The 25,000-nt window shown below is 36.6% G+C and overlaps 1 protein-coding gene across 1 annotated transcript in view; it reads left to right on the top strand.

Annotated features, from left to right (window-relative positions):
• The window catches only part of Lcorl (ligand dependent nuclear receptor corepressor like), a 172,200-nt gene that overhangs the window by 122,622 nt on the left and 24,578 nt on the right, over positions 1 to 25,000 (top strand). The window contains 3 exon segments of the mRNA XM_052734898.1: positions 6,240 to 6,407; positions 6,410 to 6,490; positions 17,934 to 18,027. Of these exon segments, the coding sequence (XP_052590858.1) occupies positions 6,240 to 6,407; positions 6,410 to 6,490; positions 17,934 to 18,027 (343 nt within the window).

Below are 25,000 nucleotides of genomic sequence, written 5' to 3'. Positions count from 1 at the left end.
TGCCTACTCAAGTTGATTTTGGTCATGGCGTTTTACCATAGCAATAGAAACCCCAATTAAGTGTATCCTTATTGCTATCAAGAGACACCATGACCATGGCAACGCTTATAAAAGGAAACATTTAATTAGGGCTGGCTTACAGTTTCAGAGGTTTAGTCCATTGTCATCATGGTGGAAAACATGACAGCTTGCAGGTAGACATGGTGCTGAGAAAGAGCTGAGAGTTCAACATCTGGATCTACCACCAGCAAGCAGAGAATTATGTATCACAGTCACTGTAGCTTGATCACATAAGACCTTAAATCCTGCTGGGCAGTGGTGGTGCACGCCTTTAATCCCAGCACTCGGGAGGCAGAGGCAAGCGGATCTCTGTGAGTTCCAGGCCAGCCTGGTCTATAGAGTGAGATCCAGGACAGGCACCAAAATGACATAGAGAAACCCTATCTCAAAACAAACAAAAAAATAGACCTCGAATACTTCCCTCAAAGTGACACATTTCTTCCAACAAGGCCACACCTCCTAATATTTTTTGAGATAATAATAATTACTTTCTCCCCTTTCTTCCTATCCCTCCCCATATAACCTTCACTCTCTTTTAAATTCATGGCCTCTTTTTTCATTTATTGTTACGTGGATATACATACATACACACACTTACTTCATAAATATATAAACCCAGCCTGCTCTTTATAATGTTACTTGTATGTATGTTTTCAGGGCTGACCATTTAGTATTGCACAACTAATCAGTGTACTCTTTCCCTGTGAAGATTATTTCTCCCACCCTGAGCATTCCTTTGTCACCTATAGTTCTTTGTGTAGTGTTGAGTCCTTATGGTCTTTCCTCTGTCCGCTTTAACATGTCTGTTTTCCTTGTTCAGCTCATGTTTAGGTAGTTATGTTTATGAGATTTTGTGGGCGCAGATCATTTTTAGGAGACACAGCCTCACAACATACCCCCTGATCCTCTGGCTCTTGCAATCTTTTTCCCCCATATGTATGTATGTATGTATGTATGTATGTATGTATCTATCTATCTATCTATCTATCTATCTATCTATCTATCTATCTACTTATCTATCTACCTACCTACCTATTTTTTGTTTGTTTTTACGTCCCGACCGACGTTTCCTCTTCCTCCCAGTCCCCCACCCCCGCCCCTCCCCTTTATCCACTCCTTGTCCTCCATTTCTCTTCAGAAAAGGGCAGCCCTTGCCGTCTAAATGAGAGTATTTTAAATAATGCAGTGTGACAGTGTGGGACTCAGATGATCCCCATTGCCAGACGTGTAGTAACCCCTCTGCACTAGTCCACTAACTTGATGCTCTTTGCTTTGTTTACCCACTGATCTTTCTGCTTCGATACCCGATAATAATAAGGGTTTCCTTACGTGTCTAATAAGAGTTTTCCACTGTTGGGTTAGGGCTGTGGGAATAGATGAATTTAAAGGTTGGTGGCCTGCAACTGGGGGTGCTGAAATGCTTTGGAGCCAAAAGGTGATTCGATACTGTATGTCTCTGAATCTCTGCTTAATTCTCAGAGGTTTTTATTTGGTTTTGTTTGTTTGTTTGATGTTGTAACATCACTTTGATTTGACATTGTAACATCACTTCTCCCTCAAAAATAAAATCTCAAGCTGAGTGTGGTGGCACATGCCTTTAATCCCAGTATTGAGAGGCAAAGGCACAGAGGATGCTTTTTGAATTTGAGGCTATCCTGATCTACATAGTGAGCTCCAGGCCAGCTAAGGCTGCATAATGAGACCCTATCTTTAAAACAAAACAAAAATAAAAACTTGGAACAGCAAATGAAAGCAAACAATCCATAGGAAGCCCACAGCATTCAGCAGCATCACACTACCTTCCCAGAGTGTATATTTCTAGCAGTTTCTCTCACTTGGTCTTTCTGAATAACTAATTTGATCATTCTCTCCCTCCCTCCGTCCCTCCCTCCTTCTCTCTCTCCCCTCCCTCCTTCTCTCTCTCTCTCTCTCTCTCTCTCTCTCTCTCTCTCTCTCTCTCTCTCTCTCTCTCTCTCTTTATATATATATGGATGTGAGAATTTTTAAATAACCATGGCTTGATAGCTTTATTTTAAACATTTCTTCCTTTTATCTCCTTTTTCATTTTAATTTAATTAGTAAGGACAAACCAAAGGACTATGTTTTACTTAGAAATTTCCTCAGTAGATTGTCAGCATTAGGCACATTTTTTTACTTTGGAAGTTACTGTATACAAAATAGATTTGCTGTTACATAATAATTATATATTCATTTCTCCATTTTCTAGTATCATTTCCTAGTTTTCTTACTTAGTTTACTCTTGAAGTTGTTTTAGGCTTTCATTAGTATTACCTTCATAGCTCATGGCCTGGTTCAAAAGTCACCACTTTAACCTTTTATTACAATAGCATCCCACTAATATGTAACAAAACCTACAGCATTTATTTTATAACAAATTACCTCCAAAATTTAGCTGTTTAAAATTATAAAGATATATTCATTCACATTTTATCTGGATCACAAATCTGAAAAAGGCTTAACTGAATGGATTTGGCTCACAGTTCCTTATGAGGCTGCAACTTGAGAGTCAGCTGAGATTTCAGCCTTTTGAGATTTTTGTTAATCTGGAGTATATACTTCCAGGAAGTACACTCTTGATTTTTGAGGGCACTTTATTCATTCCTGAGAGCCTTCCGTGGGGCTGCTTACTCTTCTGAGGAGAAAAATGAAATGGAAGAGGCTAGAGAAGACAGAATGAGGGCTGAGCAAAACAGGTGGCAGAGTATGGATGTAAGTGGTGGGGAGTGCCAATATGAACAGTTTTGTGAGGTGGAGACCTCAGCCATTTATAAACTAAGGTCTAATAACATACTCCACAGTATGCTATCAATCACGTAGGATACATGTAACATGGAGTGGACTACGGGACACTGGAATCCAGACAGTACAGGAGTCATTGACAGCTTTCTTGAACCAGCTAACACATGAAAAATGTTTCAAGTTTTTTGTTTAGTTAGCTTTGAAAAATGAACAGATAAGGCAAAAAAAATTAGTAAGTCCATCTTGGGTAGTAAAGCCTTTTTTATAGGTGGCAACGTTCTTTCTTTTCTAGCCAAATGGCACTTTTTCCTCAGTATGTATGGAGGACTGCTTTCTAGGCCACCACTGCTTACAACATCTTAAAGCTAGAGTCCATGGCTGCTTAAGTCTTACATAAAACAGCATGGTGTTTACATATTGAAGAGTCAGTGTGCCTCTATTTTAAGCTTAAAAGCCATCTTATAGTAAAGACAAACTAGGTTTATTCCCTTTATGATTAAACCTGTTTCACAAGGATTGGGCTATACCCCACTTGTAACCTTAACTACAAATGATTCTGTAATGATTGTTCCAGGAATGGCAATCATGTCTTTGTTTCAAAAAGTTATTCATAACTACTTTGCAACCCTACCTTCATTTCAAAAGGTTATATAGCCACCTATGACTACCTTGTAATGACTGCCTGTTGTTATGACTACCTTTTTATGCCCACCTTGCAACCATGTCTTTGTTTCAGGAGGTCATTAGGACTAACTGGTTATGCTTATATTCTGCTTATGTAACCCCTCATGTCTTGCCCACCAAGTCCCCCATTTGGAAACCCCCTATCCCTGAGCTAGAAGAGCCTTGTTTTCACATCCAATGCTGACCTCTAGAACCTCACCTTAGGGGGATGTACACGAATGAAAAAGCTTGCTTTAATTGCCTGCTTTTAATTATTTTGACCATGATGATTTGGGTCAATGGTCTTTCTCCTCCCATCTTTGGGATTAACAGTATAACCTGCCCACATCCTTCCAGATGCTACTTGCCCATAAAACTGAGCTTAAACTCACATTAATCTTAAGTTGTGCTTTTTTTTGAGTTATGACAGTTTTGCACAAGCAACTTCAGAGCCATATTAAGTATTCATCAGCTAAGAAATATTTCTGTCTCTTCTTGCCTCTCACCTGTACATATTCCATAGTATACCACAATGGAGACAAAATGTGACTTGATGAATAGAACAGAATTTAAACTTAGCTTTAAACTCAGATGGAATTCTAGTTGTTCAATGAATTGAATTGTTTTTGTTCCTTCTGTGGTAAATTTAATCATTGTGAATTGATGAATAATACTAATCAATAAACTGCAGGGATTTTGCACAAAAATACTTAGCCTGTAAGATTACTGTATTATGAAAACAGATAATGTGAAGCAAAATTCAGTGTTTAAAAGTAGAGAGTTTTTATAGAAGTCTTCTAGTTTTCATGAAGGTAGTAATTAATTGTGTTTGTAATTTCTGTGTCCAATGAAGAAACTATTTATTTTGCTTTAATTAGGAAGCATGTAACCACTGGAGCTTGTATATTATCATCTCAAGTATGAAAACTTACTTGCCATTTTGACTCTGATACATAAAATGACCATTTAGTCTATATCTGTTTGCTTCTCTTATCTTACAAACTATCACCTCTGATAACAGGTCACATTTACTAAGCTGTTTATATGCCTGATGCAGTTTCATGTTTTAGCTACAGTCTCATAATTTCTGCAGCATTTTATGATGAAGCCCTATTATGACTCCCACATTCTTTCATTGCTATTTTAATAAATGGGGACAGAAAACATGGAGACAATATGTGGCTAGCCTCAGTTCCCCAAGGTTGCTAAGATTCCCACCTGTAGCTGGGGTTCTGGTTCAATGCCAGAGTCTAAACAGAGAGTGAGGTGAAGACTAAAGTGCTGCTCTTAGAGCCCATGGTGCTTTCTCAAGTGTTCGTCAAAATTGGAAAGCACTTGCTTTGAAATCAAGAATACATTATGCAGTATCACCACCAGGTCTGAGAGAATGTATCATGATTTCATAATGGTCTACTGGTCCATAATTGGATTTATATTGACTTAGGTTGAATTTTGTTACAAAATGTAATAATAGACATGACAGGACTAGGTTTCTTCCTTTCCTCCCTGTGACTTTTAATATTTTCAAATCCTCTTGTATTGTAGTCATGAACCTATTATGATAAAAACTGTTGGGACGATTTTCTCTTGTCTTTTTAACAGGTATTCTAACTAATAATGAACACTGAAACTAGGGAGCATTACCCCCTATTCTCATACAGCTCTGAGCCAGACAGGCCTGTTTGTATAGTACTGGTCTGCATGAGTAAGTGTCTCTAGAAGTAGGTCTGGTTGGAAGCAGCAGGAAGCCTTCCCAAGTGTCTCAGTAGTCCTCTACAGCTTTTCATTCTTTCTCCCTCTGAAGGCTAGAGTGAATAAAGGGAACCAAATGAGGACAGATCTGTGTGTCAAAAAGGTTACCACTAGGCCAAAGGATCATGCTGTTAACTCAGTGTTTATAGATGACCTGTCATTATCCTATACTTGCTATAGGAAAGTCAGTCGATTGGTTTTCCCCCATTTTACAGGTTTCTGCTAGAAGAGGGTGTGTGTCTGTGTGGTGTGTGTGTGTGTGCATGCATGCCTGTGTGAAACTACTACAGTTGTAGCTGATCAACATGTTTTGTAGGATCAAGATCTTCAGTAATAACTAATACCACTCTCTTATAGGAGACTTGGGAGAAACTTGCTGTGACTTTATAAATGATATACCCTCATTCTAGATAGCTTGTTTTCAGTGGCTATATAAACATATGAAGTGCAGAGAAAGCAGTTGTGACAGGATAGTAGCAAATCAGGAACCTTGAGTACTGCTCTGTGTCACTGTACTTGCTTGTTGTTCTTTATACTGATAATTTCTCTATGTACAAGAAATAATCATAGATGACATTGATGGGAATATATGAAATACATTTGACAGAATAAAAAATTCATTGGTAGAGAGTTCAGATGTCTTCTTAGTCTCTGATGTATGCTGTATATTGCCTACCTTTGGCTCATATAAAGTTTGTATTCAAATACTAAACTTAGTCTTAATACCTAATAGAATGTTTGAACATTTAATTATGAAGGTAAGTTCTACTCCCATGACTTATTCTTTGATCTGCACTTTTGCTTGGGATAGAAATAAATGAATTTTTTAAAAAGTCACTTTTGGAAGAAATGCAAAACCACATCGACATAGTTGCTATTTCTAAGCCACAGAGACTGCTCACCACTGTGAACTCCTGCTAGATACTGCTAATGTCATTTCCTTGTAAAACCCCTTGGTTGTTCGTATTTGTCTTCTAATGATGCTACGTTTATTTCTTTCCCAGATCTTCCTCAGAACTGTGATCCTAACATTCCCTTAGTTGCTCAGGAATTAATGAAAAAGATGATTCGTCAGTTTGCCATTGAGTACATTTCAAAAAGTGGTAAAATTCAAGAAACTAGAAATGGTTCGATTGGAGCAAGTCTCGTATATAAAAGTATCCAAATGAACCAACAGAGAACTGCCTTCAGGATGAGCAGGAAGGCCCCTTAGACCTCACTGTGACTCGAATGCAAGAGCAAACTGCTCAGCAAGGTAAGTTGTTTGTTTAGCACGTGATACATACATTTTTATTTTAAAATACTTAAAATGGATATGTTTTATGCTCATAGGGGAAATTATCTCTCTTTCCTTGATTTATATGGCATAGACAAGGGAGATAAGAACGTAAAGCTCTGTGGTGCAGTTTTCAAAGATTTATCTTTAGTTTATAATTATGTGTGTATGGTGCCAGTGCACATGAGTGCAGGTGCCCAGGGAGTCCAGAAGAGGAAATCAAATATCTAAAGCTGGTTTTCCATGCAGTTGTGAGCCTGTTAATGTGGGTTCTGGGATGGAAACCCTGGTGTTCTAGAAGAACAATACATGCTCTTAACCACTGAGCCCTCTTTCCAGGCCCCTATACTATATTTTTAATAGTTTATAAAAGAAAATTTGATGTCTTTCTTGTTTTTTTCAAAATAGTATGAATTTCAATGAGCAACTTAAAAATAAAGGACATGTATAAAGAGATACTATGAGAAAGAATTATTTTCTAGTAGACAGCCAAAAACATTAATTTAGTATTTGCTCTTTAGTTTCTGCACTGAGATGAGAAATAAGTAGATGGTTTACCATTCAGTGGGTTTTTGTTGTTGTTGCTTATTTTTTAGATTTGTTTTATTTTATGTATATGAATGTTTTTTTTCATGTATGTTCGTGTATCACATGCATGCTTTGTGACTTCAGAGGTCAGAAGAGGGTGTTGGACCCTCTGGCACTAGAGTTACAGATGGTTGTGAGCTATCATGTGGGCACTGAGACTCAAACCCAGGTCCTCTCTAGAGCATCAATTGCTCTTAACTGTTAGGCCTTCTCTCCAGTGTCCCCTCCATCCAGTTTTTTATAATGTAACTGAGAAAGGGGAAAGTTATACCTGTGATAAATCTCTACACTCCTATAATTAAACATACAGAGATACATTTTTCAGAAAGTATTTATACCATGTCGAATCTATGTAAAGTAGAATTTATTTGTGCTATATCTGTGACTTCACAGAAGAAAGACAAAAAGAGCCTTTTAAGAATGTGGGGAGAAGGCCGGGTGGTGGCGCTTGCCTTTAATCCCAGCACTCGGGAGGCAGAGCCAGGCATATCTCTGTGAGTTTGAGGCCAGCCTGGTCTACAGAGCGATACCAGGACAGGCACCAGAACTATACAGAGAAACCCTGTCTCAAAAAATTTTTTTAAAAAAGACTCTGGGGAGGAAGCCAATAAATGGCTTATCTGGAGATAAGAGAAGGAATAGCTTTTATCAGCATGGTTTAGGGATTATGTTACTTCTTAAAGATGTGGGGGAAAACAAAAGGTATCGTTGAAAAGATCCTAGAATGTATTGGCATTAGGACTCTAACATTAGGACATCATCATCATGGGTCAGTGTTTAGAGGAGACATCTCTACAGTATGTGAGACCCATCAATATTGAAACATGGATGTAATCCCCCATATTTGGTCCCTAATTTTAGACCATGTTAGTTATGTTTCTAAGAAATATTAAATTATTAGTCTATAAGAAAGGTAAAATATAATACAATTTAAGACTTAAGAAAAATATATATCTGTACTTTGACCTTTGGACATTATAAAGCACAGGGTTTTTTAATTTTTATTTGCTGTTTATATTTTATATATCCTGTACTTTTACAGAAGCAATTTAGCATTCTACAGACTAGAACATGAGCCTTGGTATGTGACAGACTTATAGTTGCAAATAGGAAAGGATGGCAAAAGAAAGGAAACTTGAAACTCACAAACATTAAGTTCACAATGCTAAATAAATTTCATCAGATTGAATATAGTAAGATATTGCACACATCCATAATCTCAGCACGTAGAAGGTAGAGACAAGAAGAACAGAAGTTCAGGCCCAGCCTGGACTACTTGAGACATGTTTGAAAGAAAGAAAAAGGTAAAATAATAATAATAAATAAACAACAAACAATGAAACTGATAAACTGTGTAAGACCTTACAGAGAACATCATATAACTTTCTGAAGGTCATAAATTAAGATCTCCAAAGCAAGTGCTTCTATTTCAGCTAATTAGGAATGCTTTTGCAGATATAATATCCAGTCAAAAGTTTACCAGTTTGTTGATTTTACTAAAGTGAAATGACTTCCTGATCCTAAAATTGACAAGCAAGTCTTAAGGAGCCAAAGATAACAAAATCACACCTTTAATCCTAACACTTGGGAAGCAGAGTCAGGTGGATCTCTGTGAGTTCTCATCCAGCCTGACAGCCAAGGCTACACAGAGAAACCCTGTCTTGAAAAACAAACAAACAGAAAAAAAAGGAATATCCAAGGTAATGAGAAGCTTCCTTTAAGACCCATGAAGGATTTATAGTGCAGTAATTAAGACTGGATCCTTTTGGTCAGAATATAAATCAGTAAAAGCTCAGAAATTTCCCAGGATTACTGAAATCTTAGTAAAATACAGATGTCAGTATAAATCACTGGGGAAGATGTCCTATTCTGTACATGTTCCAAGGCAACTGCTTACGCACCTGGAAGGAGGTTGGCAATCACTACCTTACACTAGTCATAAAAATGTTAAGGGGTAAATGTGAAAAGAACACTATACAGAATAGAATTTTAACTCATGAAGTTTCTAGAATATGACTGCTTGAATTAGAGAATGCAGTTTTCACTACTTACAGCCTTGTGAGGACATTGATCATTTTGTTCTGTAACTAGAAAATTAGTATTAATAAAAGTCATGCTGTTGTGTGAACTTTAATGTGTTAAATTGCACCCTTAGTATAGCACTGTCCTAGCTGCTTTCTGTTGCTGTGATAGGCATCATGACCAAAAGCAACTTGGGGCAGGAAGCAGGTATTTGACTTACGCATCCTGATCATTGAGGGAAATCAGGACAGGAAATGAAGCAGGAGCAGAGGCAAGGTACTATGGTTGCTTGTTTTCCATGGCATGCTCAGTTTGCTTCTTAAACAATCCAGGACCACTTACCCAGGGGTGGTACTGCCCATAGTAGTCTGCGCCCTCCCACATCAATCATTAATCAAGAAAATTCCCCCACAGGCCAATCTGATGGAGGCAGTTCCTCACTTAAGGTCCCCTCTTTCTGAGGTAATACCAATTTGTGTCAAGTTAACAACCAGGATTCACTGTCACAAGCCCACCCTTGTCATTTTGGCACGCAGTTACATCTCCTTTTGTTGTGTTTAGTTTCCAAATACAAACACCAACCAGGACAGAATTGTGTCTAATACGATACAACTGTTCCATGTACAACCACAAATGCATTCTATATTTTAGAGTAGGTGGCAAAGTACTTTGAAGAACACTTAGTCTTTTAGTTTCTCATAATTTAAATATAATAATATACATTTACAACAACTGCTGATTTTAACCTCAATCAATATTACAGTCTGTGATTAAATAGAGAAACGAAAACAGATACTGGTTTAATATATGTGTATTTGTGCACAAACATGTTAACAAAGTAAGACAGAAATAATCATGTGAGCTGTTTCTGCAGTGGGTTGTGTGGCCTCATCTGGTTTTTTTTTTTTTTTTTTTTTTTTTTGGTTTTTCGAGACAGGGTTTCTCTGTGTAGCTTTGCGCCTTTCCTGGAACTCACTTGGTAGCCCAGGCTGGCCTCGAACTCACAGAGATCCGCCTGGCTCTGCCTCCCGAGTGCTGGGATTAAAGGCGTGCGCCACCACCGCCCGGCTCATCTGGTATTTATAACTACCTTCCTCTCCTACCCATTCTGTATTTCCTCCACCCTCAGCAAGCCCTTCACCAGGTCTTGTTCTTTCATTGGAGCAGTGACCCATACTTTGATTCCTGAAGAGTTTGCCCTTTGTAATCCTACCTAGATTGGGTTGTTGTAGTTTCCATTGACTAGTTATAGGACATGGTAGCACTAAGAGATACCCTAAAGGATTTCCTATACTGCAGATGTGATCTTCCCTACATGTATATCTATTACTATATGTGTGCATTGCCTGCAGAAGCCAGAAGTGGACATCAGAGTCTCTGGAACTTGAGCTACTGATGTTTTTCAGCCACTGTGTGGGTGTTGGGAACTGAATCCAGGTCTTCTAGAACAACAGCCAATGCTCTTAACCACTAGGCCATCTCTCTAGTCCCTGTTGTTCCTTTCTGATCAGTCTGTTGAATTAAGGGCATCAGAGCCCAAAATAGCCAGTTGGCAGTCTTAGCTTCCAGTTCAGTGGAATGCTTATTGTGTCTCCTAATAGAAGTACTCCCTTCTCTGGAACCAAAACTTCTAGGCCAGTTAAAGTATAAGGTAACAGGAACAGGAAGCAACAATTTTCCTAGTCCATCACTAGGGGCAATAGTGAGTGGAAGCTCCTAGTTTCTACCCCTTGATTCTTGTACCCATTAATCCTAGCTATAGGAGAAACAGTACCGTATATTGGACACTGATTCAAAGCATGTACTGCCTTCTAGATAACATTCCCCAGCGCTCCAGGCTATTGCCACCTATTTAGTGCTGTAACTGTTTAAAAGGCCATTTTACTGTTTCATCAAGCTAACTGCTTTAAGATTGTGGGGGACATGGTATGACCATTGGAGTTTATGATATTGGGTATATTGTCACATTTTTCTGGCTGTGAATGAGTTCCTTTGTCAAAAGTGATGCTGTGTGGAATACTGTGCTCAAGATAGTAGTTTGGACAGAAGCATTACATACAGAAAAGGAAAATCCATAACCAGAATAAATATCTACTCCTGTAAGGACAAAGCATTACCCTCTCCATGAAGAAGTGGTCTGATGTAGTTAACCTATCACCACATCACTGACTGGTAACCCCAAGAAATGACACCATATTAGGGGTTCAGTGTTGGTCTCTGCTGCTTGAAGATTTGGCACTCACCAACAGTTGTAGTCAGGTCAGCCTTGTTGAATGGAAGTCCGTGTTGTTGAGGATGTATAACCTCCATCTCCCAGCATAGCAACTTTTTTCATGGGCCCATTGTGCAGGAACAACAGGGATAACCAGGGAAAGACTGACTGCACAGAATGAATCATGCTATCTACCTGATTATTGGATTCCTTTGCTAAAGTAACCTTTGGACAATCATTTACATGGGATAGAAATAATCTCGTGTCCTTTGTCCATTTAAAGAGGTCTATCCATGTACTTTCTCAAATGTCTTTCTCACCAGTGTTCCAGGCATGCTTCTTCAAGTCCCTTGACCATCCAGTCAAACCCAGCAAAAGCACTTTCATATACTTTCCATCATAGAAAAGAACTGTAGCTTTACATATCTTTGACTTTATGAAACTACAAATATTTTCTGGCTATCAGTTAAATACCCATGGTTAACAGCTGAAATTATAAGACTTCCCCTAAGAGTACAGTAAGAAAAACTTACTAAAGTTTCAAAGATTTACTAAACAATACATTGGGTGAAGAGGGGAGGAAGGGCCCTATTTGAAGAGATAGTTAAAGAATGGCCAGAGAGGTAAGATGAGAAAGCCCTAAGGCATTGTTAATGGTATTGGCATTACTTTGTGTCAAGCAGTGATTATGAAAGTTTCATTACTAGTGATAACTTTAACATTTTTGTGCAATTTAATTTTAAATAGTTTTCTTTGTCCAGACAATATGAAAGAGTTTCCTTTTCATTTGTATTCACTGTCCTTCATGCAGTGAGTCATTATTTATTCTGTATATATAATATTCGTGATAGATAATGTGGCTTCAAAGACTTTTGAACTCCTGTCCATAGTGGAGTATAACTGAACTTCCTGATTGGCATTGTATAGTAACTAAAAACCAATAATATTGTGAGGAGTTAACAGATGTTTTTCTCATTTAATATTCACATTCAATTAAACATTAATGGTTGTCTTGACATTTCTGAAGTAAGTCTTTAAGATTTCTCTTTGGGGGAAGCTGCTAACACTTTCCCATATGACCATTACTGCAAAGTTCACTGATCTTAGAGAATCTACTGTATACAGTGCTGTGTGCTGGTTAGATGTGCTGTGTGTAACATAGAATTGAGGAAGCCAGTAATGGGTTAATTAATGAAGATAATAATTATTGAATCACCACCATCTTCATGCCATTATTTTAAGAAATAAATATTATAAGAAAGTCTCTTTATTAATTATAATGCTTAAATAGACTCTAACCCTACTTACCCCTCAGACCCTATTGGAGTGATGGTTTTAGACTAGGCAAATTATTAGAAAGTGACATAGTATAGAATTGACGTACATAAGATGCTGTGAATTTGTGAAAGGGATGATGCGAAAAGATGTGGAGAAATTAGCAAGGCTAGTAGAGTACCATATAGCTGAATTCAGAAGAACAAATCTAAACAGAGAAGAAAAAGAATTCTGACTTTGGAAGAGTAGAAAAGATTTTTTTGTGTTGTGAAGAATTCCTTGTCAATAATTTGCAGGATGAGGACATTTTGTAAACAATTTTTAAATTTTTTGTCAAAAGTCTTGATAAAGTGTTGATGCTGAAGAAATTGTTCAGTATGGTCATGGCTTAAATTTTCAAACATCAATCCACTTTTGAATTTATCTCTGGTGGTATTGTATGTACAATTATATGTCCTTATTTAAAAGTGGGTTGCCTGCATTTAGAGTATTTTGCAGTACGGTTTGGTCACAGGCAATTAAATTGTGATGCTAAATGGCAGTCTGCAACTAGTAAATGAAAACAGTGCTTTGTTTATTCTGATGGCAGTTTTAAAAATGCAGCTTAATAACCATGTTCACTAATTAATCTAAAAGTAATTAATGAACTTTTGACTCATATTTATTTCTAATTTGTTTTCTCTTAAAGAGAAAATGCATGTCTAGAAATATAGTTAAGATCTCTTTAAATCTTTTAGCTTCTCTTTGACTAATTACTGATACCACTAATTTATACATTTATATGGAAAGTAGTTTTCTGTTCTTTTCACATAAATTATATGCTAAATGCACTGTTTTTGTTTTGTTTTTCTTTCTTTTTATTAAGAAATTTTCTATTCATTTTACATACCAACCACAGATCCCTCTCTCCTCCCTCCTCCTGCCCCCCCACACACAGCCTACCCCTTCCAGTCCACCTCCCATTTCCACCTCCTCCAAGGCAAGGCCTCCCATGGGAAGTCAGCAGAGCCTGGTGCATTCAGTAGAGACAAGTCCAAGCCCCTCCCCCTGTACCTTACAAGGCTGTGTAAGGTGTCCCACCATAGGCACTGGGCTCCAAAAAGCCCACTCATGCACCAGGGACAGATCCTGATCCCACTGCTAGGGGGCCCCTTAAGCAGGTCAAGGTACACAACTATTTTGCCTATGGAGAAGACCTAGTCCAGTCCCATGGAGGCTCCACACCTATTAGTCCACAGTTCATGAGTTCCCACTAGTTTGATTTGGTTGTCTCTGTAGATTTCCCCATCATGATCTTGATGCCCCTTGCTCATAGAATCCCTCTTCTCTCTCAGTTGGACTCCTGGAGTTTGGCCTGGTGCTTGGCTGTGGCTCTCTGCATCTGCTTCCATCAGTTACTGGATGAATGCTCTATGATGACAGTTAGGGTATTCGCCAATCTGATTACCAGAGTAGGCCGGTTCAGGCACCCTCTCCATTATTGCTAGTAGTTTAAGGTGGGGTCATCCTTGTGTATTCCTGGGAACTTACCTAGCACCCTGTTTCTCCCTATCCCCATGATGTCTCCCTCTATCATGGTATCTCTTACCTTGCTCTTCCACTCCATCCTTGTCCCAACTCGACCATCCCGTTCCCTTATGTTCTCATCCTCCATCCCCTACCTCCCATCCCCCCCCCACCTCCAGTTTATTCATAGATGTCTCATCTATTTCCCCTTCCCAGGGTGATCCATGTGTCCCTCTTAGAGTTCTTCTTATTAGCTCTGGAGCTGTGGGTTGTAGTCTGGTTATCCTTTGCTTTAAATCTAGTATCCACTTATGAGTGAGTACATACCATGTTTGCCCTTCTGAGTCTGGATTACCTCACTCAGGATGATATTTTCCAGTTCCATCCATTTGCCTGCAAATTTTATGGTGTCATTGTTTTTCACTGCTGAGTAGTACTCCATTATGTATATGTGCCACATTTTCTTTATCCATTCTTCGGTTGAGGGGCATTCTAGGTTGTTTCTAGGTTCTGGCTATTACGAATAATGCTGCTATGAACATAGTTGAGCATGTGTCCTTGTGGTATAATTGAGCATCTTTTGGGTATATGCCCAAGAGTAGTATATCTGGGTCTTGAGGGAAGATTTATTACCAATTTTCTGAGAAACTGCAATACTGATTTCTAAAGTGGCTGTACAAGTTTACACTCCCACCAACAGTGTAGGAGTGTTCCCCTTGTTCCACATCCTCTCCAACATAAGCTGTTATCAATGTTTTTGATCATAGCCATTCTGACAGGTGTAAGATGGTATCTCAGAGTCGTTTTGATTTGTATCTCCCTGGTGACTAAGGATGTTGAGCAATTCCTTAAATGTCTTGGCTATTTGAGATTCTTCTGTTGAGTTCTCTGTTTAGCTCTATAAGCCCATTTTTTAATTGGATTGTTTGTTATTTTGATGTCTAGTTTCTTGAGTTCTTTATATATTTTGGAGATCAGCCCTCTGTCAGATGTGGGGTTGGTGAAGATCTTTTCCCATTCTGTAGGCTGTTGCTTTGTCTTGTTGACAAATGCACTGTTTTTAATTATAAATATTTGAAATACCTACTAATGTTGAAAATGCACATGGACCATTGTCTAGCACTTTGACTTGTAGGCATAAATTAGAGAAGGTCCTTATAACTTGAACATGAAGTGACACACAGTAAGGTGCTTATGTCATTGCTGTCACTAAGAAGGATAATTAGCCATGGATACTAACAGGTGAATGGAAAGTAAACTATAATATATTAAGAGAGAATGAAGTGTTGCTTCTTCAGGTATATCATCATGAGAGCATAGAGAACACATAGTTCTTATCTACTGGATTTGTCATTAGTATTTTAGATATGTACATACAAGTAGATGGATCCACCATTTGACAACTTATAAACTATCCCTAGGATCAAGAAATTGCTCTGTCTCCATTTCTCATCTTCCCAAGCTGTCCTCCTTACCGACTGTTCTTACTACAATTTTCTTTTCCAGTTCAGACAGTACTAGGAGTGACATTTTTCCCCCATCCTAGAAAGAGGGAATGCTCTATTGCTGTTTGAGAGGTATAGTATCCTGTAGCATTTTTTAAGAACTAAGTAGAAGTGATTAGATTGAGGAGAAATACAAGGTTTTGGTGAAAACTAAGCATAAAATTAGGCTGAATGGGTAAACTAGTCTAGATAGTTGAAATAACAACTTTTATGTAGCAGGAACTTCCTTTCCCCCCTTTACTCTTCTGATTTAAGTGTTCTAACCTATAACTCACCACTAAGTTGCTTCCAGATTTTCAATTTTTTCTTTAGCAAATAAAATATTTATCACTCTGAGTAAAATAGATATGCTGGCTGTGTAACTGTAGCAACTAGAAGGTGGCCTACTAAATAGTGAATAATGCATATAAACAATGCTGTAATGGAAACCTAGAATGATGACAATCCATCAAGTCCGAATTATGTCTCGAGTGATTGGCTGATTCCTAAGATTTGAAAAGCATCAGTATGACTATGAGGGGAGAAGAGTAGCAGCAGTCCTCTGGGCAAAAGAAGACAACTGAAGTACGGAACCTTAGAAATGAGGAAACAGCATAGAGCTTCCCAGATGGAGTTCCCTACTCCCCAACCCTTTGTGCTCCACTCTCCACACACCATCGATGCCTTATAAAGATGAAATCTTGTCAGTCTGCTGGAATCCTCCAGTGACTTCCTGTCTCCTTCAGAATAATACTCAGCATTGAAACCATGGCCATGTGGCCCTGTATAGCTTCTGCTACATTTCTGATCTTACCTCAGTTTTAGCCTACTTATGCTACTCAAGCCATACTTAGCTTCTGGTATTCCTCTATAACTTCAAGCAATTTTATACGGCAGTCCTTCTGTACAAACCATCCCATCTAGATCCTTATCCAGTACATCTGCTTGCTTGTTCTCAATCTCATCTTATTCAAGATCCTATTAAATAACAGTCCTATACCAGTAACATAAAGCTGCCTCTCATGCTGGGTGTGGTTGTCAATACCTATAACCCTAGCACTCAGAAGACTAAGGCAGGAGATCACAAGTTAGAGGTCAGCCTGGGCTAGTCAGTAAGTTCTAGGCTAGCCTTTTCTAGATAGTAAGTCTACCTATAAGAAAATAAATAAAAGATGTACATGAATATGTGGGCACAAGTGCTTGATCCCCTCAGCCCAACCTCCATTACTTTATCAGCTTGTTCTGCAGTGGCTTCCTAGGCAGCACTGTTGTCATTGTGGTAGCATTGTGCAGACTGGATTGTCTTACTTGATACTAAGCACCATGAGAATGGGCACTTTGCACGATTTTCTTTCTTTGTGTGTGTGTGTGTGTGTGTGTGTGTGTGTGTGTGAGTGTGTGTGTGTGTATGTGTGCTGCCATTCAATCATATTGCTTTATACATTATAAGCATGCATTGCATGATTATTTCTACAGAGGAGGTTATGAATATGGTGTTTTGTTCATTCTTTGTGTTTCTTGAGACAATTATATACTTGGATTGATTTAGTTACTGTAAAAGTCAGTCAATTTTCTCTAACTTTGTTGGGTTTTGAGTATACTTTTAAGCTGATATTTTTTCTTCCATGATTCCTTTCCAGAGGCTTAACTTTCAGTTTTCAAGCAGATAGAAAGATGTGTCTTCTTGGCATTGTTTGTTGTTGGATTTTAAGTTAATCGTGTATTTATTCTGTGCTGGCCTTGTCCCCTTAACAATTTCTGAATCAGTTAAGTTTTTATTTGTGAAAATTCAATGTTGTATCTGTGATAGCTACATTTTAATAAAAAATACTGGAAAGTTTGTTTTATAACCATTGTCTTTCCTAGTTCTATATTATTATATATAGTTTCTTTATCTAGTCTTAGATATAGTGTAGGCACAGATTCAATTCTTGTACATTTCAGCAGTTTACAGTAGTAGATAAGTAATTACGCACTTCTCACTCATAACTCCTCTTTGCATTGCTTTGGATTTCCCAAAGTGCCAGCCTTGAGGGAAAACAGTCATGAGACTGATGAGCTGTCAAGTTGACTTCACACTGCAGAATGGTGGGGAAGTGACCAAAAGATGATTTTAAACAAATCGTGTTTGTTCTTTTCTCTATACCACCTGGCAGTACCAGCTCTCCTCTCCCTCTTCCTTATGTAGTGCCTTCCCAGTCATGGCCTGTTCCTAAAACAGAATGAAATAAGTGTTTAATTGATATCATTAGTACATCAGCAGAATAGGGTAGGAAAATATAAGGCCTGCTGTTCTATTGCAAATATAAAAATGTTTCTCTTGCAATAATTATAGGGGATGGAGTGTTAGATCTCTCTACAAAGAAAACCAGCATAAAATCTGAAGAATCGTCCATATGTGATCCTTCTTCTGAAAATGCAGTTGCTGGGTAAGCAATATCTAGGAAATATGATTCAATATTAATATAAATGACCTCTTGCAGAGAATACTTAATACTGTGCTGAGTAGGACTGACATAGTTTTCCTTCAGAATTTTTGTCACTCATAAGTTTGTCTCTCATAATTTCATTTGTCCTTTCTCTTTCTTTTTTCTTTCTGTTAAAGAAAAGTTATCAGAACAATCACCAAACTTCAATTCATGTTACTAAAATGAACTATCAATTTAATCATGGGATACAAACTAAGAAGCAGGACAAGTGAGAGAACTTGAAATACTCAAGAGACAATTTTAAGGGAAATATGTAATTTTAATAATTAGTTTTTTAAAATAATGAACCATTTCTAAAAGTGCTGTAGTTACTAATTCTAAAACTAGCATATATGTTTACAGTTTTTGCTTTAGTGTGGTGGCAACAACTTAATATTCGTCTAGTAATCACCACAGAAAGTCCTTTCAGTCTTTAAAACTATCACTAAATTAATTTAAATAAATAATTACTAGTGAAATACTGCTCTGTTGGATTTTGGGGGTTTTTATAACTTTTGCATCTTCTCATGAACTGCATAGAAATCTTTTTTGTCCCATTGAAATCTGAGATAAATGTATTTCAACTAAGGCTGTAATAGAGCTGGAGTCATAGGCGTAACAGACTTTAGAAGATTAGAGAGTTGCATTTGAAATAGAGTAACATTCTAAAATGAAATTATTCATATACATCTTTTTTCAGATTTTAAGTTTTTATGTAGAGGAAAATGAGTCTGGAACTGAGATGTCTGTGTTTGGAAGTATTCTTGCTGCTACAAATTTCCTTTAAATGGGTTGACTCTTTTATTACTTGTTTAGTGGTAACGTCACGTTTCTACTAACAAAAACTCCCTTAGGATTTGGGTATTTTTATAATGGAACTCGAATCGTAAATAAAAATTATGTGTTGCTCTGCAAGCAGCTTTCAGAGGAAAAGCAACATCATGAGAATATATTTACAATACTCAGTTAGGATTTTATGTTCTTGGAAGGTCTGCCCATTGAGGCCACCGTATGTATCATTGACACATTGTCCTACCAGGACTGTAGCGTTTGCTTTGATAAGGAGTAACTACTACATCCCACAGACCTAACGTGTCTTAAGCAGTGATGTTACCTAAGCAAGGAGTATAATAAAGGAGTGGACCCTCCCCTTCCATAGCTGTGTGAGAGTCTCTCATACATCAGTTTACCATCGTTTCATTCCATCCATCCAGGAGACTACACAGAAACAGAGAGGACTATGTGGAAAGAAGTGCTGAGTTTGCAGATGGTTTGCTCTCAAAAGCTTTGAAAGACATTCAGTCTGGAGCACTGGACATAAATAAAGCAGGCATACTTTATGGCATACCTCAAAAAACTTTACTTCTCCACTTAGAAGCCTTACCAGCAGGGAAGCCTGCATCTTTTAAAAACAAAACTCGAGATTTCAATGATAGTTACTCATATAAAGACAGTAAAGACACTTGTGCTGTGCTGCAAAAAGTAGCCTTGTGGGCAAGAGCTCAAGCAGAGCGCACAGAAAAAAGTAAACTCAACCTACTTGAAACCTCAGAATTAAAATTCCCAACAGCTTCCAGTTACCTCCATCAGTTAACTCTACAGAAAATGGTTACTCAGTTTAAAGAAAAAAATGAAAGCCTTCAATATGAAACTTCAAATCCTCCTGTACAGTTAAAAATTCCTCAGCTACGAGTAAATTCAGTCTCAAAATCACAACCTGATGGTTCTGGTCTGCTGGATGTCATGTATCAAGTTTCCAAAACCTCTTCAGTCCTTGAAGGATCAGCTCTCCAAAAACTGAAAAATATACTCCCTAAACAGAACAAAATAGAATGTTCTGGGCCTGTAACTCACTCAAGTGTTGACTCTTACTTTCTACACGGGGACCTCTCTCCTTTGTGTCTTAATTCTAAAAATGGAACAATTGATGGAACCTCCGAGAACACTGAAGATGGACTGGACCGGAAAGATAATAAGCAGCCCAGGAAAAAACGTGGCCGCTATCGGCAGTATGATCATGAAATAATGGAAGAGGCCATTGCAATGGTAATGAGTGGAAAAATGAGTGTTTCCAAAGCACAAGGAATTTATGGGGTACCTCACAGCACTTTAGAATACAAGGTAAAGGAAAGATCTGGAACACTGAAGACTCCTCCGAAGAAGAAACTACGATTACCAGACACTGGGTTATATATGACAGATTCAGGGACTGGCAGCTGCAGAAACAGCAGCAAGCCTGTGTAGATTACTGTTAGAGAAGGGGTGTGTGTGTGTGTGTGTGTGTGTGTGTGTGTGTGTGTGTGTGTGTGTGCGCGCACAGGTGTGCGTGTGTGAGTGCATGTGTGTGTGTATGTGTGTGTGTAGCTACATACACACATGGAAATTACAAATGCTCACTCTGACAGGAGACATGAAATTTTACAGTTCAAAAACCACTTACATGCCTTTTGAAAAAGTTTTATTCAGGGTTTTCACTGTGGACAGAATTATAGAGTTGCTTATTAATTCTGATAGTTTGTATTTAATCCTTGTATAAATAGGTGAAAAAAGATTCAGGTTTTCTTTAGTAGTCAATAGCATAAAATGTGGGAAAACGAGTAATTGTCAAGTGAAACATTTTTTATTGGTAAAAGAACATTCTAGCCATTCAGTTGAACCATCTTTTAATGGAAATATGATAATAGTTTGTGAACACTTTTGTGTAACATACCTAAAAGTACTGTGAGTATGTCAAAGAACCAATCAAAGTTAAATAGTTATCTCTGTACCAAGAGTAACTAATAGATACAGTATTAATACACTACAGTGCATTCTATGAAATACAAAATGCACTAGAGTGCATCCACCAGGATAAAGAAAACCTTAAAGGATATGTATAGTAAAATTTAATATTTATCATTTAATGGTTGATTTAGCAGGAAGTTGGGGTTATAAGTATATAATTTAAATTTAAAAAACTGACATAGTTAACCCCAGCAGCTATAGAATCCTTTAATATAAGATGGAATACTAAAAACAAAAAGTAACTTAAATTTAATTATTAAAGTAATTTAATTTTGTTTTTCATTTGAAAAATAAGCTAATGTGTAAGGTTAGAAAAGAAAGTTGGAATGCAATTTAGAGCATGTTTATAATGTGCACAGAACAAGCTTGAGAATGGTCATTTTGGTTAAATGTGCTGGTTAGTTGATGTTATGACTACTTTAAGGATTGTGACACACTCCTGTTGAAAAACCTCAGTGTAACTTTAATATATTTGCTGCTGTGACATTTCAAAACATTTCAGTTTATCAAAATGAATTACAGATTTCATTTTGGTGGGTGATACATTATCATTTTGCTAATAACCAAATTTGCAGTTTGTTCAGGGTCTTGAATAGATTTACAGATATTTAACACTGAAGCTGTTTTGAACTTTCAGTAATGTAAACTCTTTACTAATTGGATAGTTAGAAGCTGGGCAGTGCATTTTAACTTTTACTACTCAAATGAGACCAGTAATTTTTATAAAACAGTTTTAAAAATATGGGTCAGAGTATTCATATGGGTTTATGGCGTATGCAGTTTTGGTAGTAAAATGTAATAAAGCATGTACCTCCATGTAAAAAATGGAGATTTGCTTTATAGATGAGAATCCTCCACAGTGCCCCTTTTCTCTGTTAGAATTCAGGTTCTGGTCATTTTCCTAAGCCACTTTTTCTAAATCCAAAAGGAATTCTTACAGCTGAATTTAAAAAAATGAGTGCACCTTGTCAAATACTTGTGTTTTACACTTGTGTTTGTGTGTGTTTAGTAATCACATGAACATGTGATTGTTCAGCTACTAAACTTTAAAACTGCTTACATGTATTTAAAGAAACTGAAAATAAGAAACTATATAACCAGGTAATCACTTGGTCTCTGAGATCTGTATTGAACATGTTCAGCTGTCAATGTTACCTGCATACTAGGGTATGAATCCTCTTTATCTTTTTCTTCCCCCAAGAAAATATACATAATAGATTACAAGACAGCATTTGTCAGGGTCATCTTTCTTTTTAAAGAATTAAGCCATATTTTGTGAGGACCGGAACATGGATTATTTATTATATTTCCCCCTCTTCCCATTGAAAAACAAAGTTAAAAGTAAATGCTTCAAAAACAATTTTCTTGACCTCTTTATATAGAATTTTACTTGCAAAACTTTGGAAGCTCGAATGCATTACATAATATTTATATTGTATTGAGCTTTTTTATTCCTCACACTATATTTACATTGATAAATTGATTGAGAAGTTTATAGTAAAGGGAAACTTACAGAACACTTTTATATCATTTAAAAGATGACCTGACCAAAAACTTTACAGGATTCATATATCAGGGATCATTTTGCTATTGACTTCACAGTGATCAGTAGTTTTATAGGTAATATTATAGTTAATTTGCAGCATTTTAGTACTTGTATTATTTATTTTTGGTCAAATAGTAAATTAAAATATTTTTTGATAGTTTATAGGTAATGATCAACCCATAACTTTTAAAAGAAACATAATGTTTGTATTACTGAGTTGACTTTTTGATTATACAAACTAGGAAAGGCAGGGAAGTTTATGGGTTCCCCTCTCCCCACTGGTTCTATTAAGATGTCCTTTATGTTAAACTTTCAAAGTACTTTATAAATTTAGTTACCAGTTACTACTTATTTGACAGATTTTGAAAAGTTCAGTTTCAGCTGACTTTTAATGAATATGAAAGCAACCCTTATGTGCTTTCTACTTATTTGAATGTTCCTCGAGTATTTTATATTTAAAATAAAAAAGAAGGAAAAGAAAAAAACAGTGCCTCTGTTTTTAGAAAACTACTGCTCAGTAAAGTTGTTTAAACCATTTCTGGTAGCTGATGACAATTTTATATTAAACTGTATACTGACTTTAGTGAGACTGATTTTTTTTTAGTTGTTTACAGTGCAGATACTTGTGTTTGTTTTTTAATTGCAGTATTTCCATTGTCGCAGTAATTTAGTAAAACTCTGTGGCTGCCTTGATTTTGACAGATTTTGTTAATATAAACTGATTGTTAGGCAATTAGTTATTTATGCATAAATCAATTGCACTATAATTCATGAATTATTTATTACAATATTTTCTAATGAATTCATGTATCTGTCTTGTGTTGTACATGTACTGTAATTTTGTTCCTACTTTGTGTTGTTATATATCTAAATCTGATTGTATGAATTTTAATTGTTGAGTTAACGTGTTTCTAGGTTGTAATTTGTAGTAAAGCACTTCAATGCTTTTGCACTTAAATTTACAACACTGTCGGTGTGTGGTTAATTTACTCATTCAGTAAAAGAAAAGTAAAACTTGACTACACTGAATTCTTTGATTTTTTTGTAAGGAGTTTGTTTTGTTTTGTTTTTTAACGGTATTAAAAATTGACTTTCAAAGAAATATTCAACAACAGATTTCTAAGGAAAAGGGCATAGTAACAAAAATGAGACGTTTGGGCTTGTAAACAAACAGGAAAAAATTAGAAAGAATTGATCTTAGAAAAAACATGAGAGCCAATTAGACTAAGGTGGCCTTTAATCTCAGCATTAGGAGGCAGAGGCTGATGGATCCCTATGAATTCTAGGCCAGTTTAATCTTCACAGTGAGGTCCATGCCAGCCAAAGCTGCATTGTGAGACTGTCTCAAAATTACAATTTTAAGCTCTTTATATAATTACTTGAGAATAAATTGTGGATTGGAGATTCACACATATGCCTCTTCACTCATTATGTTTTTCATTGAGATTCTAAGGTGGGGGGAAAAAAGCTTTGAAACCAAATAACACCATTTTAAAATTCTGTAATGTTTTAATTTCGTTGTCCACCATGGTATATAAGATAAAATCTAATATCTGAATATCTGATATAGTAATCTGTTGTTTATATTGCTAGGTGAGAATCAGTGACCACTGGTATTTTTCAACTTCCAGTATAAAAACTAGCAAACTGAAAAAACTCTTTCTTTAAAATAAAGATTTCCTTGAGATGTCAGAAAAGGCATATAGAAATCAGTGGCTTTCATAATTCTATGAGATTAATCAAATTGAAATTATAACAATTTTATATTACTTAATACTTGCTGCTTTTTTTAATCATTTCCACTTTGATAGGGCTTCCTTACCTGTATATTGGGAATTGCACCCTGGACTTTGGACATGTTAATAAGCACACACTCTCCCTCCCGGCTCCTCACTATGTCTGTACAGATCATTTCATGAACAGAAAAATGCCTTTGAGCACTGTAGGAACTATTAAAAGGATACTAACCTGTGAAATGTATAACATACTCTAAAAGTTTGTAAACTCTCCCACTTATTAAATATGCTTAACAGGCCTTAACATTATTTCATAAACTGTTCTAAGTATACTTCTTAGGTATGTTGGCTTTTCTTTTGCTTGTCTGAAATCATAAATTTGAATTGCTGGAAAAGGATAAGTTATTTCTTATCATCATATGCTCTACCATTATAAAATTAATTTTTAAAAATTTTTACGGAAAGGACTAATACTGGGGCTGTAGATCTTCTTTTGTCTAGAGGCAGCATTGAACTTAAAGATGTTTGTTACTTTTTACTCTGTTTGCTTCTATATGTCAAAACGTGTGCTAGTCTTACTAAAACATTTGTAAAATCTGATCATTCCTTTTTCTCAGTGAAGTTTGGATCATGTGGTTAGAACTTGCTTTGGTGCTTTTTACTACTCAGACTACATAATTGTATAAAACTCAATAAATTGTTGTGTATTATCTATAGAGGAGGTTATTCCAGTGTCAGGTAATAATATAAAAGTATTGATTTCACTGCTTATTTTAAAACAAAACCCCTTTCATTTTAAAAATATGAACATACTGTTTATTTTAAAAAACAACAACAGCACATTCTTTAGGTGGGTCAGTTATAAGTA

The sequence above is a fragment of the Peromyscus californicus genome, unplaced genomic scaffold (assembly GCF_007827085.1).
Source record: "Peromyscus californicus insignis strain IS unplaced genomic scaffold, ASM782708v3 Scaffold_13__1_contigs__length_99412109, whole genome shotgun sequence".
Taxonomy (NCBI): Eukaryota; Metazoa; Chordata; class Mammalia; order Rodentia; family Cricetidae; genus Peromyscus; species Peromyscus californicus.
Note: the sequence above shows the minus strand (reverse complement) of the source record. Positions and strands in the feature narration are given on the sequence as shown.